Source organism: Candoia aspera, chromosome 1, assembly GCF_035149785.1.
Source record: "Candoia aspera isolate rCanAsp1 chromosome 1, rCanAsp1.hap2, whole genome shotgun sequence".
In the NCBI taxonomy this organism is placed as follows: Eukaryota; Metazoa; Chordata; class Lepidosauria; order Squamata; family Boidae; genus Candoia; species Candoia aspera.
This window is the reverse complement of record NC_086153.1, coordinates 39,002,211-39,024,635: the sequence shown is the minus strand read 5'-3', so window position 1 is coordinate 39,024,635 and position 22,425 is coordinate 39,002,211. Positions and strand designations below refer to the sequence as shown.

The following is a 22,425-nucleotide window of genomic DNA, read 5'->3' as shown; positions in this document are numbered from 1 at the left end:
GGAAATAACTGTTCATCTTTTCTTTGAAAAAGAAGAAACACACCTCCCTCTGCTCACAAATTCTGAGGACTGAGACTAAAGTGTGCAGCAGGAAACAATAAAGAAAACTGCTGTCAAGAACCTGCTGTTGGTAGACTGGTTGCCTAATCATTAAAATAAAAAATAATTGTTTCCCTTGCTTTGGAAGATGTACAAATTAGGGCTTTTTTAAACGATCTATGTGTATATCTGAAAGGCAGTACCTTATTCCACTACCACACATGAATATCATACAATATGGCTGGAATGAGACTCATTGGTTCCATTACAGCTGGAATGAAACCTATTCCTTAAAGTGATGGGAAATGTGTAACTTTTGTGGAAAGCCCCAGGCAGGCAACAGCATTCACCAAAAAGAGAAAAATGTCAACACAGGAAATAGACAAGAATACAGATATCCACTGTTTATACTACATATGAGCACCCTGCAGCCCACATAGCTTTTTTAGCAAGTTAACACCACCTTCCCTTTCCCGCATATCTTTATCTTCATTGCCCATTTGTGCTTTGAAAAATGATCCTCTCATTTTCCAGGAGGTAATGTTTGCCTTGTGCCAGGTTAGAATGAAGTATTAAGAGGTAAAATTCAAAGCTAAATGAAAAAAAAAATGGAATAAGTAACCATTTAGACGAGATTTGGATTATCATTGCTCTTGCTAAAATCTCACTGCATACTCTAAAGTAAGGAGTAAAAGAAAATATATGGACTGGGTGAAGAAACTTATGCTGAATTTTGCATCTTACTTTTATGAAGTAGAGATTTTCCTGTCTGTGTATGTCTTCTCAAGCATGATTCAGAGCACTGTGTTTATCTCCTAGTGGGTGGATGTGGGCAACATTACCCTGGATTGCAAGGCAGTCTCTACGTTTGAGATCCTAGATTGTATAGAATAGCATGAACATGTGTGGGATAGAACTGGACTCAGGCTGTGCTTATGGCATACTAGCCAAAATTTTCAAAAGTGTACTGTTCTTAACTGTGAATAGGGAATGCTACATGTGGCATTGGCATGACTAACATTGATGAAAATTAAGTCCTAAGTCCTACAAGGATGTTGAAAAATAGTAAGTTAGGGGTGTATATGGTGTAATTGGAGAGATATTAAAATAAGGATGTAGTTTGCTTCACAATAGCTCTGCAACTTGTTTAACCTATGTGTGAAGACTATTTCTGTGCCTGATATTAGTGGAATCCTGGGAAAGGCAAACTTAGCAGTTAGTTAACTGAACCTGGGAAAGTGTTCAGTGGATTTCTGATTGAAAAATTATGAGAAATGGCAATGAGCAAAATGTGGGAAGTGCAGTGTAACTTTATGCCAGATATGGGGGGTACAGATCAGGTTTTTGCTTTTCAACAGATAATTGATAAATGTATGATAGGGAGAAAGTTTACTTTACATTTTGATTTAGAGAAAGCATATGATAGCGAAAAGGCCTAAATTATGGAATGTTTTGGTAAGTATTGAGTTAAATACATACTTAATACATGAAGGTTTTGTTCCTTCATGGTTTGAATTACATCTGCCGTGGCTTGGACTTTATTGCATTTTATACTGACTGATTATTGGTAGTATTTATGATTTTATTGAAATTTTAAATTGTTTTTATTGTGAACCCCCCAGGGTCCCCCGTGTGGGGGAGATGGGCGGTGAAAAAAATCTTATTGATAGATAGATAAATAAAACATTGGTTGCTGAATGCAATTAACAACAATATATGATGGAAGTTAAGCATGCATGAGAATAGAATGCTTAGCAAATGGTTCAGCATTGATCAAGGAGTATAATAGAATGTCTAAAAGATCCTGGGAACATGGTAGAAGGAGCATGACCATTACAGGAGGCATCAGGGCCAATCTTTTCTGTAAAATTCCTGAGTCCAGGGGAAGGGAAAGAGGCTAAAGAGTAACTCCACCTTAATCACGTTAGGTATAGGTTCAGCTGGAGAACTGCTTTAGAAGGTTTTCAACATTCTGTTACGTTACCTACTAGCAATAAAAATCTTTCCAGAAATCCCAGTGGTTCTGGTTTCCTTAATTTGCCTGTCTTGAAAGACTTGTCAGGAAGTAAGACAAGGATGTGTGATGTCCCCTTGATTGTTTAATATATGAATAAATGTACAAGGAATGCTTGTGATGTTAGAGCTGTGTTGTTTGGGGACTTGAATGTACATGCATTTTCATATACAAACCATGCCAAGTTGTTGTCAGCAGAACCCAAATGATTTGCAGTGAATATTACATAGACTGAATGAGGAGAATGGATCTGACAAGGAATATGGAACTGAAAATTACTGTATTTAAAACTAGGTCCCTTCCCTTAAACTAGGCCTGCACAACTTGTAGAGGGGAAAGGGCCACACTGATAAATTAATCACAGGCCGCTGGTACACCAATAACTGGCACACCAATCAGCTCTTCAGCATCTAGCAGAGTGGTGGAAGCAATGGAGCTGTTGGCATCAGTGAGGCTTGGAGGCAGTGGAGGTGCTTGCAGTGTGTCTTTAGGGGCAGCAGTGGTAACGTTAAATTTACAGAGTTCTTTAAAAACCTGCCAGGCTGCACAAGGCTGCTTGGGGGAGGGCCTCATACAGCCTGTGAGTCATATGTTGTGCGGGCCTGCCTTAAATGTTGCCATCTAGTGGGACATATGAAGTCTGTCTTTTCCATAGCAGCCCTTTCTCTGTGGAACACCCTTTCCCTTGAGATCCAGCGAGACCTCACCTTCTTAATCTTCTGAAATGCTGTAAAGAGCTGGCTCTTCCCCCAAATGCTGGGATAGGGTGAGGTTGGAGCCTGAAGATGGTAGTGTTGGCTGCATCAGAGGAGAATGGTTGTGGCACTAGTGTTTTTTTTTTTTTGCTTTTCTTGTTTTTTAAGGTCTTTTGGTTTTGTACCACTACTGTGAGCTGCCCAGAGTTATTATGCGTCTTAAAATGTGTAAGGGTGGGTGGGTGGAAGGAAGGGAGGAAGGAAGGAAGCTGTGTTTGACAGGCAAAATGGAATGAGCAATTGCAAAAATTCATAAATGCCAAAAACCTAGAGCAAGGTAGATGAACTAATTTAACTTGGTAGAAAACTTACTGAAATCTTAACATTGCTCTGAATGGAGAAACTTTAAGATGTGAAAATATGGCAGAAAAGTAGTAGGTTGTATATGGTCTGTTGCAAGGAATGATTGTTGTCAAAAAAACAAAAAAATGGCTGTGTTTAAGACTGTATTTCTGTCCAATGAATGCAGTGGAAAAGCGGTATGTAAGCTGTAGTAAAACAAGAAGTGATATGGTCAAGAACAACTGAGTGCTGAATGAATGATTGAATACAAAAGTGAATGATGAGTGTGAGGTGGTTTGATCACACAGAATAAATTAGGGTAAAACTGCAAAAACAAATAACATGAATGGGCTGAGAGGAAGGAGAAAATTGAGAAAAGTCGTGAGTGGATTAGATCCTCAAAAAGCAAGAGATGATTTTCAAGAACAAAGGGCCATGTATGAAGTGATACATCATCCTAGTGGACATTAAGGATGGTTTGCAAGGATAGCAATATACAAAGAGATAAAGTGATTGGTGTTGGTGTAAACTAGTTTTCTTTGCTTTTTTAAAATGGCATGAAGTTAGGCAGCATTGGGCTTCGGGGTTTAGTGACTGTGGTCTAGAGAACAGATTTCCTGACATATTGCCAGCAACTGTGGCTGGCATCTTCAAAGGTACAGTCTGCATACCCTTTGTCCAGAAAGCATCTGACTCTGTCTGCTCTGGTTTTAACTCTGGATGGGGTTGCAATCCCCATGAAGGAACAGGTCTGTGATTTGGGTGTCCTCCTGGTCACAACTATTGCAGCGAGCTTGCAGCAAGAAGCCTTGGTAACTGTGGCTAGTATGCCAGCTGCATCCCTCCCTGGAATAAGAGGTTCTAGTAACAGAAACTCATGCTGTCATCACCACTAGGAAAGACTACTGCAATGCCCTTTACGTGGAACTGCTGCCTTGAAGATTACTTAAAAACTGCAAAGAGTGCAGAATGCAGTTCCCATGTGCTGACAGTGAGAAAGATTATAGCCACACATATACTGCAGGTGCTCCATTGGCTTTTAATAAGTTTCTGGGTGGATTCAAAATGCTGTTTTTGGCATTTAGAGCCCTTCATGGCTTAGAAATGAGGTAGAAATTACCCATCCAGTATATTATTTCTGGCTGGGGATGCTGAGTGTTCTCCAGATACAAAGAGTGAGAAATGGGGGTGGGGGGCAGAGATGGTGCTTCTCTTTGGTGGACTTGACCTTGTAGAACAGCCTTCCCACTGAACACTGAGTTGGTGCGAATCCTGGCATCCTTTTGTAAAGCTGCCAAGACAAAACTTTTCCACAAGGTATTCAACAATTAGTGTTGCTTGATTGCTGCACCAGTGTACTGTATTTGTAACTGCTTACTCTTTAAGTAAGAGTAAGCATTCGTTTTATGTTATTATTTATGGTTTTAATTATATTCTATTATTTTAATGACTTAGTATAAACCGCCATGACTTGCAAGTACTGGCGATATGCAAGCACAATTAATTAATTAATTTTTAAAAAACTGCACCAAATCTAGAGAGTGGTTCATAATGCTGGATATAATTCAAAATGTTATACCTCATCTTGCAGCTAAACATTATGAAATATCTTCATCTCTAAATTTGTAAAGGAAAATTTCAGAAGCTAGTAATTCAGAAAATGGCAATATTTTTTCTAAGTTATGAGAAAATTTTAGAAAACCCACAAGCAAAATTTATCTCATTTTGAAAGGATCAGTGTTTTTTGAAATGCAAAGAAAGAAAAAGGTAATTCTGGCCCATACACAGGGAACTTCCATACAGCATCATTTTCACTCCATGACCAGCACTCATCCTTATACATCATTCTGAAACTGACATTCTACTGAACCAAAACTCTAAAATAATATTAGGAAACCATAAGCCAGTCAGTTCTATTTCTAACCGAAGAACAGAAGATATTTTATAAAAAGGACTGTGTCTTGCCTCCTGAAGTGCCACATCTCTTAGACTGACAACCATCCATTGGATCCCACTGCATACAAAGAAAAAGAAAATAAATTGCTAGCATCCATTTTCAGCATGTAGTACATGAATATGGCTGTTCCCCAAAAAACATTAAAAGCAATTACAGGAGGAAACCACCCTCTTGTGAAGTTGTTATTCCTTCTGCTTCTATCAAAAGGTCTCCCTGTGCTGGAAAGATAACATGGTAGCATTTTTACAACCAGGTGATTTCACAATAACTCTAACCATACACTCGTGCATACATACATGCACACACAAACACATACGCAGTTACATAGTTTCTTGATATGTGTGCATGGGAGAACAGAATGATGAACCCAGAGACTGGATAGACTGAATCAAGAATTTGGAGTACACGATATAATATAAACCAGGAAAATCAAGACCTTTAGTTTGTTTTTAAGCAGGGATCATGCAACTAAGCAGAAACTGACTAATTGGATTAAAATTGGGTTTGTCAATGGTTGCCTGATTTTTTTTTCTACTATAATTAGCTTGAAGCAATTTTAAACAAGGATTTGCCTGAATTCAGGGGATGGGCTGTGTGATAAAGCAAAAAAAAAAAAAAAAGTAGTAGAAAAAACAGAGTAGCCACAAGCCCCAGCTTTGCACATAACAAACAAACAGTCCATCTTTGCTCTAGTTTAAATACCCTAGCACAGAACCAGAAATGCTAGCTCAGCCCTCAAAATGAGCACACAATGTGGGAAAGGCAGGTGTTTGTTGATGTAGGAGCAGCATCAAGTATGTATGTGGAGGGCCCATTATCTCATTCAGAGCATGTTGAATGACTTGGGATTACATGACCTTTTCAATAAAATTCATGAATGAAGAGACATTTAAAAGGTTAAGCTGAGAGCTGAACATAGGAAGACCATCTTCAAGAAATTGGCTATTTGCCTAAGAAAGGACTCAAGACAAAGCTAGGGACACTATTTAGAGACAGAAGATAACCAAATGATTTTAAAAACTGCAGTTCATCTCTAGTATGACATTCATATTAGCTCTGACTAGTAGAAGAAGTAAAATATTGTGTAATGCAATAGTTTAATGATAATTGCACTTTAGGGAATAACTGAACCTCCCCCCTCCAAAAAAATTGCCCCACATAAAAGCAAGACAACACATGCTACAGGACAGCAGACTAAGAAGTAAGATATTCCAAAGAACCTGATTAATAGAATGAAGCTATATCCGAATAAATTTTTTTTAAAGTTCGGTTTGACTATAAACCATGGATTTTGAGCAGGATAGGTACATATTCTATCACTGAACCTCAGTGACAACCTCAGTGATCTCAGAGGCATTTGAACAATTATTATTTCATAAATCATTAGCCACTGAAATTGACATCTAGCAGGTTCCTGAAGTCATCTGGAAACAGCCTTCTTAAATGCAATGTTCTCTTGATCCTGTGGATAACTCTTTCCATTCACCTCAGCTATTTCAAGATGGAAATTACAGTCTAAAATATCTGGAGGGTACAAAATTAGGAACAACTACTTCAGATAAATAATAGCTTAGAAGTTCATATATAGAAGATATCTAGGGGTTCAGAACCAGTGCAATATGTATGATAGAGATTGAATACAGGCTTTAGAATGATTAATAATATTTATATAATCCAGCCTTTTTGGTCTTCATAGAAAAAAGCCCACAAATATTATATTGTTTAAGACTAGGAAACATTGTTTTCAAATCTACAGAGGAAACAAAACATTAATAAAGGCAATATGAAGTATTATTTACCTGGTGCCTCCAAAGAGGATGATCTTGTCCCCTACCCTACAGCAGCACTGTCTACGGCGAGGACATGGCCCTTTCCCTTTGGGTTCAATTTTCTTCCAGGTAAAAGAGACTAGAGAAAACATATAAACCATGTAAGACAAATATTGAAAGGTATCTTATTACAGATAAGCCAAAGGGACAATCTCAAGTTGTACAGAGTTTATGTCATATATGGAACCTAAGCCAATGCCTTCAGCATCTTCCACTCATTTCCTTACTTATTTCTTAATCAGAATAAATTATTTTGGAACAGCTGCATTCCAGATACCATGTAAGTTTCACAGAAAACAGAGTATTGTAGTATTTTATCTTTGTGAGCTTTATTGATGTTAGATACATTCCCTTGAGGCTTCCTAATTTATAATGGTGAGAAGATTCAGAATTTCAAGCACCAGAAATATTTCCCCACAAAAATGGTTTATTTGCACCTAATTATTCCCCAAAATCAGAATGCAGCAAACATAGATAGGTTATTAAGATGGTTTCTAAGGCTATAGTTGCAAAATTAAATATTTCCTTATAGGCACCAGATGAGGAACATGTGACTCTCCAAATTTTACTGAATGACAGCTCACAGCATCCCTCAGCTTTGGCTATGTATTTGGCACAGCTAGGAGTTGTGATTCAACAATGTATGAAAGCCTCCAGTTGTATATTCTTGGTATGGGCTGAACATCTTCAGAAAATGAGTTCAAATTTCACACCTTCAGTTTCTTAGAAGCTGGTGTGAACTAAGAGACACTATATTACATATCTTCAAGTAAAGTACTGTAAGCGTGCGTATACACTTATAAATTCCCTTGGGAAGTCATAGATACTGCAGTTCAAAGATTCCAAATAATTTAGGCCTGAATCATTTAGCCCTGAATTCATTTTAAATGCATCTTTACAACATAAGGATCCTTGAAACATCAATTGCTTTGGAGGGTAAATGAGAATTCATAAATAAGAATCCACATAGCTTCTTTTGAAAACAATCTGTAGAAATAGGCTTACAGCATATAGTTTCTTGAAGAATACATGTAGATACAGTGCCACCTCTTGGTAATTATATGAAGTATAGAAGCCAGAAAAGCCTACTACTCTCATTTGAGGAAGAAATGTGCAAATTGATTGTGTAAATATAATAGCATAGAAGGAAAACAGCTCAGTAGATGGTATTCTCTGGAAAACATTCTCCTTCTCATCAAACATTTGAATTAGAAATCCCCCTTGCGAAACTGCACAAAGAGTTGGGACAAGCAAAAAAAGTAATAAAATACAAATAATTTATTTCCACATAGCTACTTTAAAGATCCAAAAAGAGGTGCTTCATATTCACTTCCATGTGTTGGCAGAGGACTTCTAATGAAGGATTTACACAGCATGAAAGATATGGGCTGACTGACTGCAGGTATTCATCTTGTGGTTCCTTTGGGATTTTAATCTTTGCTTTCTGTGATTATTTTTGGTTTGTGATACTGTTCTGATTTTTTGGATGGGAAGCAGCACCTTGGACCAGTCTTGAACCCTGGCAACTGCCTGGACAAATCTACACCATCATTACTGCCTTCTCTCTAGGTTTGAGAGAGTGTGACTAGCCCTAAGTCACCCAGCCTGTGCTGTGCCTAAGGACTAGAAGTCACAGTCTCTTGGTTTCTAATGCAGTGCCTTTAACCACTATACCAAACTGGTTCTTATTCTGAATTAAGCTATTGGGTTTTTGTTTATTTGATGCTGTATATTATCCAGAGTCCTTTGGGATTGAGGTGGATTATAACACCGTGAAATAAATTTTGAGAAAGAAATGCAGGCAGGCAGGCAGGCAGGCAGGCAGGCAGGCTGTATAGGGTACTATACTGTTTCTATTCAATCTTCCAGTCAGTCATTTCTGTTTTTTCCCCCCCTCAACAAACAGTATTCAACGGCCACTGAACTCATTCTTTCTTCCTTGAGCTGGGGTTGGTTTCTTGTCCTATTTTTTCCCCCTTTTTTGGTATTTTTTCAAACTTTGGGACTCTCTGAATATGCTGGTACTTCATTTTGCCTGCAGCCACCAAATGATTTCATTATTAAAGGAAATGACTGGGTTTTTTTTCAGGTTCAAAGATAATATTTCTTGAATATGGTAGGGAAAGGAGAACAAAGGAAACAGAAAAACCGTTTTCCCCCCCAAGAAGCTCACAAGCAAGGTATGAAAGAATCTGGCTACTGGGGTTTTAGGATACTACATTAGAAAGACCTTAACTTGATCCACTAAAATTCTTTTACTGTTTTTAATGACTTACGGCTGACAGATCTATCCATGTCACTGTTATTAATCTACTTTAAGGACACTAAACCAGCCTATGTTTTGACTAAATAAAAACAGATTATGAACAAAATATTAATTCTACTCTTGTATCTCTTCTCACATATCTTCAAAAATTAAGTAACGATTTCTTTTTATGCAGTGGCCCCCTCCATTATAGAATTCCTAGTTCAGCAATATTTGCTTGGTGTTTACTATGTTAACTAAGCTAAAAGTTTTATTTTCCTAAGTTTTTGGCAGTTGATTGTGCTCTTTGATGCAATTATTTTTAAGTGGCTTTCATATACAGTACTGAGATTGTTATGAACTTAAAGCTTTGAAAAAATAGAACAGTGTGGTATAATTATTTAAATTACATATCTTGGGATTATAAATCATCATGGCTTTTTTACTGATAGGAAGATCCTAAAGCGCAGATCAGTTTTCCATATTCTGACTCACTGGCTCACCTATAATTTGAAATTGCTGGGTCAACTTTAAGTAATAACATTCACTGTTTTCAGGATGCTGGAGTCTTCCTCCTCCTTGAGCACACCAAATAAACCTATGCATATTTAGATAAATAGGGAGAAGAATGGGAAGAACAGGAATATTTAATCCTCCTGTTCTGTCTCTCTCCAGGTCTGAGTGTGTATGTCCCTTGTGACATGAGAAAAGCCAAAGCTATTGAGAGTTGCAGAACAGCCACGAGGGGGAAAAAAATCCAAAAGGCTTCTAGATGCTTTTCAGAACAGAATTCAGGAACTTTAAAATAAATGCATAGAGCAGAAAGGCACTTTTTCTGTCCTATTTTTTATTCAACCCACTGAGGCTAAAGAGTAGCATTATGAGCTGAAGCATCAAGTCTTAATTTATTGAGTCTCTGCCTAAGCAGGGATCTGAAACTATATCTCCACGTACTATTCAATTCTTTAATACATTAAATGTCAGTGAATGGTCAATGTTCCTCAGTGAAAAAAGAAGACATCTTAAAGATTTAGTATGATTACAGAGGCCTCTGCTATGTCCTTCTGTTCAGACTGAGAAGGCTCTTCAGCATGGATTGCAGTGTTTCCATGGTTAAAGTACACAGAAAAAATGTGAGGATGTAATTTCATGTGAAAAAAATAATCCCCTGAACAACTTGGTTTTGGACTCCAGCCCTCACAAAAGGAAGAAGCTATATGTTCCTGCAAAAATCTGAACCGCTGGAATATTAAGCTATCAACTAAGAACTTATTTCCTGGATAAAATTGGAATCCCCCCTCTTTCTTCAAACTATCAGTGGATGCTATCCCCCTGCCATAACAGAACAATCACATATAAAATGTTCTTAATGTAGAATCAGAATCCCATAATTCATACGGCTAATTTATCCATCAAAAGCACAGACTGCATAAGAAACTGCTGCCTGATCATTCCTAGACCTCCACGGTTCTGATACCCATTCAGAAATATCCTTGATGTGGACACCCCATGCTCTACAAGCTAGCAGGAAGATCAGATATTGCTGTTACTGGAGTAGAATCAACAAGAATTTACAGCCGCTCAGTATGCCCTGGATTCTATCAGTCATAGGTATATGTGTTCACACTGCACACATGACTTTGACTGTGATGCTGTGACTGCCACCTAGCCTGTTTTGACCACCTTGCAGACAATACCAGTCACAAGCAATCTTGTTCACTGCACAATCTGTGTGCCATTATAATGCATAATTGGGATCTGCACATTTATCTTAATCCAGTTTTTAACACACACCCAAATCCACAATAGTTGTCATACACAATTTTCTCTAATGTATTTTTCTATGTATCTACCCCAGTATATACTTTTCCTACATTTTTCTCAGACATGAATTTTCGTAAGTAATTTTTGAGGTAACTAAAGACAGATACTAGCAAAAATCTGTGAATCAAATTTCCATCTGTGCAAATTCCATGTTAACAGTTCACATCATTTAACTTGAAAAGAAAAGAAAAACCTGATAGATTTTCTTTTAAACATCCCTACTGCACATTCAAAAAATCCTTAGAACATGTTACAGATTGGTTGTTCCCAGATGTAGTACTTCCTACAGTAGTACAATGTGAACATTGTGGAATAAGACTCATATATGAATGATAAACTATAACATCAGCTAGTAATTTGAATTGTTCTCCAGATATTTATCATAAATAGTTGATACTGGTGGAATCTCTAGCTATTTTTGTGCACACACAATATGCTCAGTACATAATTACAATTCTGATCATAAAAGAGTATCCTAAAATCTCCTACAGTACCAATAATAGGAGGGAGCTTAATACCTGGATCAAATTTCCAAAGATCATGGAAGTGTCTGTTCAGGCGTGCATTATAGCCACCAAATATATACAATTCTCCATTGTAGCCAACTGTAGAATCAGAGAAAAGACAGGTCAGAATAACTCCAAAAGGAGTGCGGATGGAGAGAGAGCCTGGGGATAAACAACTGATTCTTTTTTTGTTCACTGTACTTTCCAGTTCAATTGAGCTTTTGGCAGTTCCCCCCATAAATAGATGCACAAGATTGATTTTAGAAAGACAGAAAAATATAGACAGAAAAAACAGAGAACGGTATTTGACCTTCTGAAGATATTTGATCTACCAGTTAGACATATTCTATGGAGTGTTACACTTACATGCTGAATGGCTTCGTCTGCCTTCAGGGAGAAGAGGAGTGGGAGGAGAATCCAGCCAAGAGTTTGTGTCTGTGTCAAATACTTTGATTCGGTTACAATAAATCTCATTGTTGGAATGGAATGGCCCAAAGCGATCTGCTCTTCCCCCAAACACATACATCTTTGTCCCAATTATTGTGGCTGAATGGAAGTCTCTCCATCGAGCTGGTGTGCCCTGAAAAAAAGATTCCTGTTAGAGGAAGTCAAAAGTTACTTTTGGAATAAGAGATATGGAAGGGTATGGGATCTGGGTGTTCACAATCTGGTTGGTTTCAACCCACAGCAGATGGAAGTTAAACAGGAAACAGGATCACATAATGAACAAAAAATACACACTTTACATATATACTGACCTTCGTGCAGATCAAACTCCACATCATGTTGCTGCTATCAAGTTTGTGGATGTCATTTGAAAAACAATCAGCCTGAAAGACAGAGCAGTGATTAAACTATCTGGCATATGAAAACCAGAATTGCCAACTGAATCTAGGATTCCTAAGGAGATATTTGTTACCTTGTTCCTAGACAGGAAAACTCTTGAATTTAATTCTTCAAGATTTCCCTGTGGAATTAGAATATATTCAGGGAACTATACGAAGTGAGTTAAAAAACAAAGCACCTGTTCAGAAGTCATACTATCCAAATCTCAAAATGAATACAGAATTATGAGCTGCATGGGCTTTGCCATAGTTACTTGTCATCATAAAACTATCTCCATTCTACAAACATAAAAAGTAAGCAATGAAATTAAACCCATTGTCAGTAATATCCCATAGCTCTGAATGCTTTCTCTAAATCAATGCCTTTTAAAATAATAATGCTAAACCTAACTTGCTCCCAGTAGTACAAGTTTAGGGGAACTGTTTATCAACAGTTGCTAAGTTAGGCAAAAAAAAAGAAAAAGCCTCAAGCGAAATATCCTGAGAGGAATCAATACCAACCTTTAAAACATACCATTTGGCAGTCCTTGGCATGAATTTGTAGGATTTGGAATTACCAGAAAAGAAGACAAAGTATTTGGGGTTATAGATTAGTATACTAAACTACTATTTTGCTTCAGTGCTCTTCTTCACAGGACACCACCCCATTCTGTAGGCTAATTCTGCAGATTCATTGAAAATGGTTTTAATTTTAATGCTATTGCTAAACCTAGCCATAACTCTAATCCATCATACTATCATCAGAAACACCAGAAAGGTACAACAGATTATCTGCTAGGTTTCAGCTTAATCTCGTCTTGTTTAGTGTCAGAAATGCAGGAAATAGAAAGGGGGAAAGTATTAATTAAAAGTTAAAAAGTTAAAAACATTTAATAAAAATATAAAATTTATATAACTGTAGCCCAGTGCCGGGCCACATTGATGGCAGAGGTGTTTCTGATCAATAAGTCACTCTGTGTGCATGTCGGTCCCAAAGGGCACTGTAAAAGATGGGTAGTTGTTTGACTATTGCCGCATTCGCAGCAAGTATCCTTGCCCTCAGGGATTTTTCCATATAATCTTTAGTTCTGGCCAAACCAGTGCGCAACCTGTTTAAACATCTCCAAACTGCTTAATATTAATCAGCTTAATATTGGATATAATCACAGGATCTAATAGGTTTTATTTGCAATAGTCTGACCAGTAAAGACAAAGATGCCTGAAATGTCAATAGACAAACCAATTATACATTATCCATTATTACTGTCATTCATCTGTTTACCAGTATTAGGAACAGCTTGCAGAAATACTAACAAACAGACTTTAGCTCAAAAATATAGCTAGCCTTTCAAACCAGGATATAGACTATTTTATTCAGACTTACACATTTTGAAATAAGTCATACTGTATTCAGTGAGAAATCACAATAGCAATTTAGCATTATTTTAAGAATGTGGAAACACTGGGTCATCTCAAGAATTTTTAGCTGCTTTTACTTAATTCACAAATGTATTTAAATACTGAAAGCAGGTACATCTGCATATAAATGGTACAGACCTTAGAACAACTTACCAGTTGCTCGTATCCTCCAAAAATATACATGCTCTTTCCCAAGACACAAGCTGAATGTCCATCCCTTGCTCCTGGAACCGTTCCAGAAACTTTTGGAGTGAACCACTTGTGTGTGCCTAAAACGTAAAGATAACAAAAGTGGAGATAGATATGAGCTATTTTTAGTGGACATAGAATGGTATGCTCAGGAATGTGCGACAAAAGGTCTAACTCTTGGAGGGAAAAATCATTAAAAGTGTACAATCTCTCTTTCTAAAGTCTGTCTGTATAAAGCACACCAAACAATCTGTGTGCCAAAGCTATTAAGTAGTTCATGAAAAATTCTCTAAAGCCACTAGTTGTGTGGGTTTGTTATTATGTTATCATAGATTACTATTACAAACTATACCACAGAGATGCTTGAAACCTTTTGGAAAGTGACTAAATGGAGAAGAGGTATTTTTCACCACCAATGAAAAGTATCCTTTAGACATAATTCTGAGAACATCAGCAATGAAAAGTGTTGTAAATTTTAAGATGACACCTGTCCTGAAAGGACCCCCTTCCCTCCCTCAAAAGCAGAGATAATCCCCAGAGAAGCAGGAAATTCCTTCAGCATAGTTGGCAGTCAGTTTCAAGTCTTGTTCCAGAAAGCAGCAACAAAGCGGCCTATAGAAAATCTATCCCACAGTAAGGGCCTCTCATAACTTGGCTTTCAACCATAGCTATTCACCCAGACTAATTGGACTTGTCCTCCAGCCCAATGTAAGTTCATAATGGGAAAGCAAGCCTTGCTCTATGTGGGTATCTGCCATATTTAGATTTCTAAATTCAGTTGAGGTCCCTAAGGACCTTCACCAAGTGCAACAGATGGAACTAGAGACTGAAAAGAGCTGTGACATCTAATCTAGATGGCATTTGTAAGCCAGCAAAAGACAATGCCGTGCATAATAGGCTCAGGGCTTTGTCTAGCCTGAAATGACTCATATGGGATATTTTTTTCTCTTCCCTCAAGAATGGTGGTCTTAGTACATTTGCTTTCCAGGGATGATAGGAAATGGTGCAAGGCTGCCTAGGATTTAGGACAGTGACAGTTCTTATGTTGCTTTACAACATTGCTTGTAAACATTATCTTAGTAAGGGTCTAATGTAATATATAGCAGAATTATTTGGATAACTATTTCTGCTGTCTACAAAAAATGGAGAATAGAAGTATCTGCACCTTTTTTATTCACTGTTGCTTCATTCAGCATCTGACATAACATTTCCTCACCATGACCACTCTTATACTCCTATCTCTTTCACTATCCTTACATCTTCTCCATACTACTAGTAACAGTGAATCTATTCATACCCTAAACGCCTACTCTAAAATCACTACACATTAATCTCAGTATTACTATTATTATTTATTAAATTTGTTATGGTAGCCCACTCCAGTAGACTCAGTACATTTACAAAAGAACTACCCCAAATTTTCTAACTGAATTCTGTTTATATTTATCCCTCGATGCTTTCGCCTCTCCCATTTTAGACAATATACCCAACTGCCAAGATCAACTTAGTACACATTTGCTTGTTTTTCCTTAAGACAATTTACATATATTTGCTAGCATCAGTATGATTCTTTTTATTCTGTAAAACCCATACATGTCCTTGCTTAGATAACTTGTTTAACCTTAGTTCTGTGAAAAGTATTTGCCTTATTTTGGATTTTTCTGAATTTTTAATATTATGGGAGCTTCATTTGAATCTTACTGAAACAGACAGGGAGTCTGAGTGGAAAAAAAAGCACCAATGTTTGGAGCTTGTTTTCTTTCTTTCATTAAATCATCCAATATGTAATGTGCCAATGTGAAAAAAATAACGCCCCCTTAGATTCAGAAACTTACTGCACCACTTTTAGCTGCAAAAACTGCAATCAAATGTTTCTTATACTTCGTAATTGTCTCCCGCTTCACTATGTAGGAATTTTGCCCCATTCCTCCATGGCAAATAGCTTTAACTCAGTAACATTTGAGAATTCTCAGCATGAACTGCTCATTTCAGATCCTGCGATAATTGTTCTGTGGGTTAGGTCTGGAGTTTGACTTGGCCATTCCAAAAAGTTCATCTTGTTCTTCTTCATCTGATCTGTGGGGGACTTGCTTGTATGTTTGGGATCACTGTCTTATTGCATGACCCATCTGCACTTCAGGTTCAGCTGAGTGATGACTAGATGTTTTCCTATAGAATTTTCTTATACAAAGCAAAATTCATGCTCCTTTCAATGATGACAAATAGACTAGGTCCTGAGGCAGCAAAGTATCCCCAAACCACTACATGACTACTTCTATGCTTGCCCATTTGTATGTGGTTTTTATTAGGAATGCAGTGTCTGGTTTCCACTAGACAAACCAATACCCACGGCACCTCAGAAGTTCCACTTTTGATTCATCTCTGTATAGGACATTCTTACAGAAATCTGAAGAGTCATTCAGGTGCTTTTTTGGCAAACTTGAGGTGAGCATGAATGTTCTTCTTAGGGCTATGGCTTTCACCTTCTTTTTCTCCTATGAATGCCATTTTTGGCCAGTGCTTTTCTGATTATTGAATTTTGAGCACTGACTTTAGCCAAGGCAAGAGAGTGATTATGATAGGACAGCAGTTTTGGACAAGTATATTCATAATTGTCCCAAATATTTTCTGTTTTCTGAATCAGTGGCACCCCAGAACTTTAGAAATGGTTTTGTAAGTTTTTCCATATTGTTAGTATTAATGACCTTTTACAGAAGTCTTCAGAAATTTTATATGAGCAGGCATGATGTGTTTCTATAATCTGTGTGGTGAGAACTCTGTTGTTCTGGTGAGCCAAAATCTTTTGTATTTAGAGCAGTACTGTCCTAAAACAGCCATCACTGTCTAATGGAGAACCCACACAACTGGCCCTAATTATCCCTTTAACTGAAAAGAGCTTTGGATCATTTCCTCAATAAATAAATGAACAAGTTTAACGTTTTGACTCATTTGTTTAACTGGGTTCTCTTTATCTAGTTTTAGGACTTGGGTGGAGAACTGATCATGTTTTAGGTCATATTTATGCAGAAATATTGAAAATCAAGAGGGTTCACAAACTTTTAAGCATACTGTATATTTATGTATCTTATCTGCTCATTTTTCTCTATCCTCTTCCTGGTACTGTGGCAGTACCAGTCACACCCTTGATATATACAAAGAATGTATTAGCATGTGCATTTCCTCCACAAACTCATGCTACTCCATTTGTATCCAGTGTACTTGCTGCTGTCTTCACAGAAATCTCAGTTTGTTAGAGCTTCTAAAAAGAGACATTTAACATTGTGGAGGCAGAGAATTCTACTGTGCCAAGCTAAAGAGAGCTGCAGTTAATAGCAAAACACAGCACTGATTTCAAGTGACTTTAGGCACCCAATAGTTTCTATCTCATTACTGTTGAGAATCATAATCATTATTATTATTAGCCTCACTGTTAATGATGCTGATTTTAGCTTAGAATAGAAGGAAAAATAATTTCAGTAATGATGAGAATAATGTTATTACTTGCCTCAATAAGTTAATGATGATTTTATAGTAGGAACAGAAAGGAAATAGAATGGAAAGCAGCTACATTACTTATTTAATAAATATTTCTTTAAATGCATGATTAATTTAGAAGTAATTAATACATGTAATAATGATTTATTAGTGGGGCAATACATCAATGTATCTTAGGTATAGAATCTAGGAATGCTTATATGTAAAAATATAAATATTTAAAAGTATATCATTACAGTTTAAAAGCATAATAAATGTAGTAATTATTAACAATTAACAGATCCATCTTGGGCATTTATTTTTCATTTACAGTTTTCACACACTACTTATTCACTTTGATATCCTGGCTGCAGCTATGTGCCATCATTACTCCACCAAGATCACACCAGTAAGAGATAAGTGGCACAAAAAGTTTGTCCTCCTTGCCCATTCACATTTATAAGCAGACGATAGTGAAAATTATGGAAGCAGGACAACATCACTTACTGACGTCAAAGGCATATAATACATTGCAGGCTCCCTCAGTATCATTGCGGCCTCCCCAGATGTAGATAGTATCATCAATCAGCACTGCAGAATGCCCATATCTCATGTAAGGAACTTCTCTCACATGGTCCCTGCTGTTTGTCCACACTGGTGGTAGCTTGGTCCAGCGCAGAGAGACTATCAGAAAAAAAGCCCAGAAAGTTACTTGTCTACAAGCCTTAGGCTGTCTTATTTATTTAATTGACTTATATCCTGTTTTTCATTTAAGACCTCAAGGCAACATACATCATACTCCTTCCATTTCCCCCCACAACAAACTTATGAAGTAAATTGACTAAAGAGTGACTGGCCCAAAGTCATCCAGTGAGCATTTGTAGTTAAGAATGGATCAGAACTTGGGTCTCCCTCATCTAAATCCAACACATTACCCACTACAACAACTGGTTATAAATCATGGAGAAATTAATGGACAAGACAGCTGCTTGAATGTACAAATCATACAAGAATCCAATATTCCCACATAAATTCCTATTGGTATATGGGTAGTAAATGACCAAATGAGAAAAATAGTTATATGGAATAAAAAGGGAGAAAGAGAAGAAAAATGCAAAAAAGTGGTAAGTCCGTTACTAAGCTTCAGCTAACACACAAGATGTTCATATAAGAGCAGCCCTGCTGAATTATGCCAAGGCCCATCTTAGTCTGGCATTTTATTTCTCACAGCAGCCAACCAGATGCCTCTGGGAGGCTTGCAAGACTTGGAGATGAACCCCTCTCCTCCCCTGCAACTGGTATTTAGAGGCATGCTGCTCCTAGCCTAGAGATACCATTGAGTTTTAAAGGACAATAGCCCTTGAAAGACTTGCCCTCCATGAATTTACCCAATCCTCTTATAAAACCATCCAAGTTAGTGTCTTATGATAATGAATTCCATAGGTTAATTATGCACTTCTTTTTGTTTGTTTTAAATTTCATTCCAATTAGGTCCTAGTGTTTTGAAAAAGGAAGAAAAACTTTTCCTATCCACTTTCTCTATGCCGTGCATATAGCTCTATCATGGCTTTACTCAATTGACTTTTCCCCCCAAGTTAAAGAATCCCTGTTCATCTAGAGTAGGAGTTGCAATTTAAGAATTAATTGTCATGCGCTGCCTGCCTCTGAATAAGACTCAGACACTGGTTCGTGGATCAGGCTCTGATTTATTCACAGCGCAGTTACAGCGTCGGAAGAAAAAAGCTGAGAGTGACAGGAGCGCGCCGGTGCGGGGTTTAAATACCCCACGCCGGTCAGCGCCCCCTCACTCGCGGTCACGTCACCCCCCTTTGTCCAATACGTTGCCCTGCCGGTGGGTGAGGGGTTCCGGGGTCGCCCATCATCAGGTTTTCTATTCCTCTGGTGATTGCTGTCAGCTGGGCGATCTCCGATGTATTGGCGCTGATGGCTTGGGTGTGCTCCGTGATCCGTTTAGTTATTGTTTGTTGGCCGTTAGTCGTTGTGGGTTGATGGCTACTTATCTTGAGCCCCTTCACCTATTTCCTTGCTATTGTCATGTGTGCCATTGCGCTGATGACTTCAGCTCAACGGCACTCATGACATACTGCCCCCTTTCCGAATAGTGCTCCCCCCCGGTTTTCTGGTTTTTTTTTTTTTTTTTTTTTCTCGGTGGAGCTGTCAAACGGCACTTTTTTTTTTTTTTTTGAAATTCCCGCCGGAGTAGTTGTCGCCCCTCCCTTTGCTCCTCCCTCTACCACGTGCCTTCCCAGGGTGTGTCCATGGTGCGCATGCCCGGGTCCCGTCCTGGCGTGCGCATGCTCCAGCCACACCCTGTTTGTTTGGCTCAGTTCGGCGAGGAGAGAGGCGTGGCTGGTCGGGTGCTTATCAGCTCCAGGTAGGGCCCTTCTTTTTTTCCAATTTAAAGTGCGTCGCCTTTGTTGTATCTCCTGGGCGTTGCCCCCAGGTTGCCCTGTTGACTTGCTTGCCACTCCCCCGCGGCCGGGGGGGCGGGGGGAGGGTGCTGGCGAACGCTTGTCATCACCTCGTGGGCCCGGGGCAGGGGGAGTGAGTCCCGGGGGGGAGGTCCACCCAAGTCGCGGGCTTGGGGAGGCCCTTTCCCTTGGGGCACGGGAGGCGGGGGGGGCCTGCGGGGGGGGTTTTGGCTTGCTGACCTTGGTTGTGGCTTGTCGGGGTATGCCCGGTGAAATGCTCTGGTTAGGTCAGGCGCGTTAACGTTGTGTGCCGCCACCCATTCCGGGTGGGGGAAGTGTTTCCACCTGACCAAATAGTGTAGAGTTCCTCGTTGCTTGCGGGAGTCGAGAATGTCCCTTATCTCGAAGTGGTGTTGCCCGTCGATCATCACCGGTGCGGGCTGTGGCGTGCTTGGGTGCCATCGGGAGGTGGTTGCCGGTTTCAGGAGGCTGGTGTGGAACACCGGGTGGAGTCTCTGTAGGTTGTGTGGCAGGTCCAAGCGTATTGCTACCGGGTTCACTATTTGCGTGACTCGGAACGGCCCGATGTACTTAGGCCCCAGTTTTTTCGAGGGTTGGGTTGACTTTAGGAACTTGGTGGATAGGTAGGCCATATCCCCCGCTTGGAACGTCGGTTGTTGGCGTCGGTGCTTGTCGGCCTGCTCTTTGTAGGCTGCCTGTGCCTCCTTCAGCGCCGCCGTGATTACTGGCCATGCTTCCGCGATCTTCCGTCCCCAGTCGCTAGCGTCCACCTGGGGTTCCGGGGGTTGAGGTAGCTCCGGTATGGGGACGAAGTCGCGCCCCGAGACTACTTCAAACGGAGTTTTCCCCGTGCTCGTGTGGACGGCGTTGTTGTATGCGACTTCGGCGAACGGGAGCAGTTCAGCCCAGTCGTCTTGGTGGTAGTTAGTATATGATCGTATGAATTGCTCTAAGGTGGCATTAAGAACCTCTGTGGCTCCGTCCGTCTGGGGGTGCCAAGCCGTAGATAGGGCCTGTTGGGTCCCCGTCAGCTTTAGGAAGGCCCGCCAGAATTTGGAGGTGAACTGTGTGCCCCTGTCGGTCACCACACATGCGGGACATCCGTGTAGCCTGTACACGTGGATGAGGAAGAGTTTGGCTAGCTGTTGTGAGGATGGGACCGACGTGCAGGGGATGAAGTGGGCCTGCTTTGAGAAGTAGTCCTTCACCACCCAAATGGCCGTTTTCTTCTGGCTGGGTGGGAGATCCACTATAAAATCCATAGAGATTTCCTCCCATGGGCGGGAGGGTTCTGCCACCCGTTGTAATAGCCCCTCGGGTTTGCCTGGTGCCCGTTTGGCCCTAGCGCACGTTGGGCAGGACGCCACGTAGGCTTTTACGTCTCGCCTGAGCGCGGGCCACCAGAATTGACGCCGTGTTAGGTGTAGGGTCTTGAGGAACCCAAAGTGTCCCGCTTGTTTGGCGTCGTGTGACCTGTGCAAGATCGCCTGGCGTTGCGAGTCCGGGACGTAGATTCTGCCTTCCCCCCATGCCAGGTCCTGTGCCATAGTTACCTTGTCGGGGTTTGCCAGGAACCAGGGGTCGGTTTTGAGGGCGGTGGTGAGGTCCGTGCGCATTCCCCCTGGTAGTTGCGGTTGGCGTCTTCCGGTCGCCGGTTGTCCCGCCGTCGGCTGCGCCGTAGAGTCGAGCTGCCTCCGCGCGCCGCTTCGGGTGGTCACGGCCATCCCCAGTTGCGAGGCGGGTAGGACCGTCCCAATGGTGTCTGGGGCGGGCTCTTCGTCTTGGGGCAGTCGGGAGAGGGCGTCGGCCAGGAAGTTCTTTTTGCCCGGCATGAACTTCAGCTGGAAATTAAAGCGGCTGAAGAATTGGGCCCATCGGACCTGTTTTGGGCTAAGGCGTCTAGGCGTTCGTAGGGCCTCGAGGTTCCGGTGGTCAGTCCAGACCTCGAATGGCTGGGTGGCTCCCTCAAGTAGGTGTCGCCATGTCTCTAGCGCTGATTTCACCGCGAAGGCTTCTTTCTCCCAGACGTGCCATCGCCTTTCTGTCTCGGAGAACTTCCTTGACAGGTAGGCGCATGGTTTCAGGAGTCCCGTGGGGTCTTTCTGTAGCAGGATGGCTCCCAGGGAGAAGTCTGAGGCGTCGGCTTGGACCACGAACGGCCGTTCTGGGTCCGGGTGCGCGAGGATTGGCTCCGTAGTGAACAGCGCTTTCAGCTTGTTGAATGCGATCTGGCACGCGGGAGTCCAATTCAGCACTGTGCCTGGGTTCTTGGCGCGTCGGGTGTCCCCCACCCCTTTGGTTTTGAGGAGGTCCGTTAGGGGGAGGGCTATCTCTGCGAACCCCTGGGCGAATGACCTGTAAAAATTCGCGAATCCGAGGAAGCTCTGTAGTTGGCGTCTGTTGCGGGGGCGCTCCCAGTTTAGCACCGCTTCGACTTTTGCGGGGTCCATTTCGATGCCGTCCCCGGAGATTCGGTACCCCAGGTAGTCTAGGCGCTCTTTGTGAAACTCACACTTTGTAGGCTTGGCATAGAGCTGCGCCCTTCTGAGCTTGTCGAGGACTTGCCTGACTAGGGTCACATGTTCCTCGTGCGTTTTTGTGTAAATAAGGACGTC

At 40.5% G+C, this 22,425-nt stretch overlaps 2 protein-coding genes across 8 annotated transcripts in view; one reads left to right on the top strand and one right to left on the bottom strand.

Annotated features, from left to right (window-relative positions):
• LOC134496728 (cullin-9-like) overlaps positions 1–22,425 on the top strand; it is a 505,703-nt gene that overhangs the window by 379,166 nt on the left and 104,112 nt on the right. The window lies entirely within an intron of this gene.
• KLHDC3 (kelch domain containing 3) overlaps positions 1–22,425 on the bottom strand; it is a 358,937-nt gene that overhangs the window by 307,355 nt on the left and 29,157 nt on the right. For all 6 annotated transcript variants that reach the window (XR_010067900.1, XM_063302570.1, XM_063302543.1 and 3 more), the window contains exons 3-8: positions 17,865–18,041; positions 13,848–13,963; positions 12,210–12,281; positions 11,818–12,031; positions 11,464–11,550; positions 6,847–6,955 (exon numbers count right to left, since the gene is read on the bottom strand). Coding sequence is in view for 5 of the 6 variants with exons in the window: in XM_063302570.1 (XP_063158640.1) it covers positions 6,847–6,955; positions 11,464–11,550; positions 11,818–12,031; positions 12,210–12,281; positions 13,848–13,963; positions 17,865–18,041 (775 nt within the window). In the remaining variant the exon portion in view is untranslated. The remainder of the gene's footprint in view (positions 1–6,846; positions 6,956–11,463; positions 11,551–11,817; positions 12,032–12,209; positions 12,282–13,847; positions 13,964–17,864; positions 18,042–22,425) is intronic.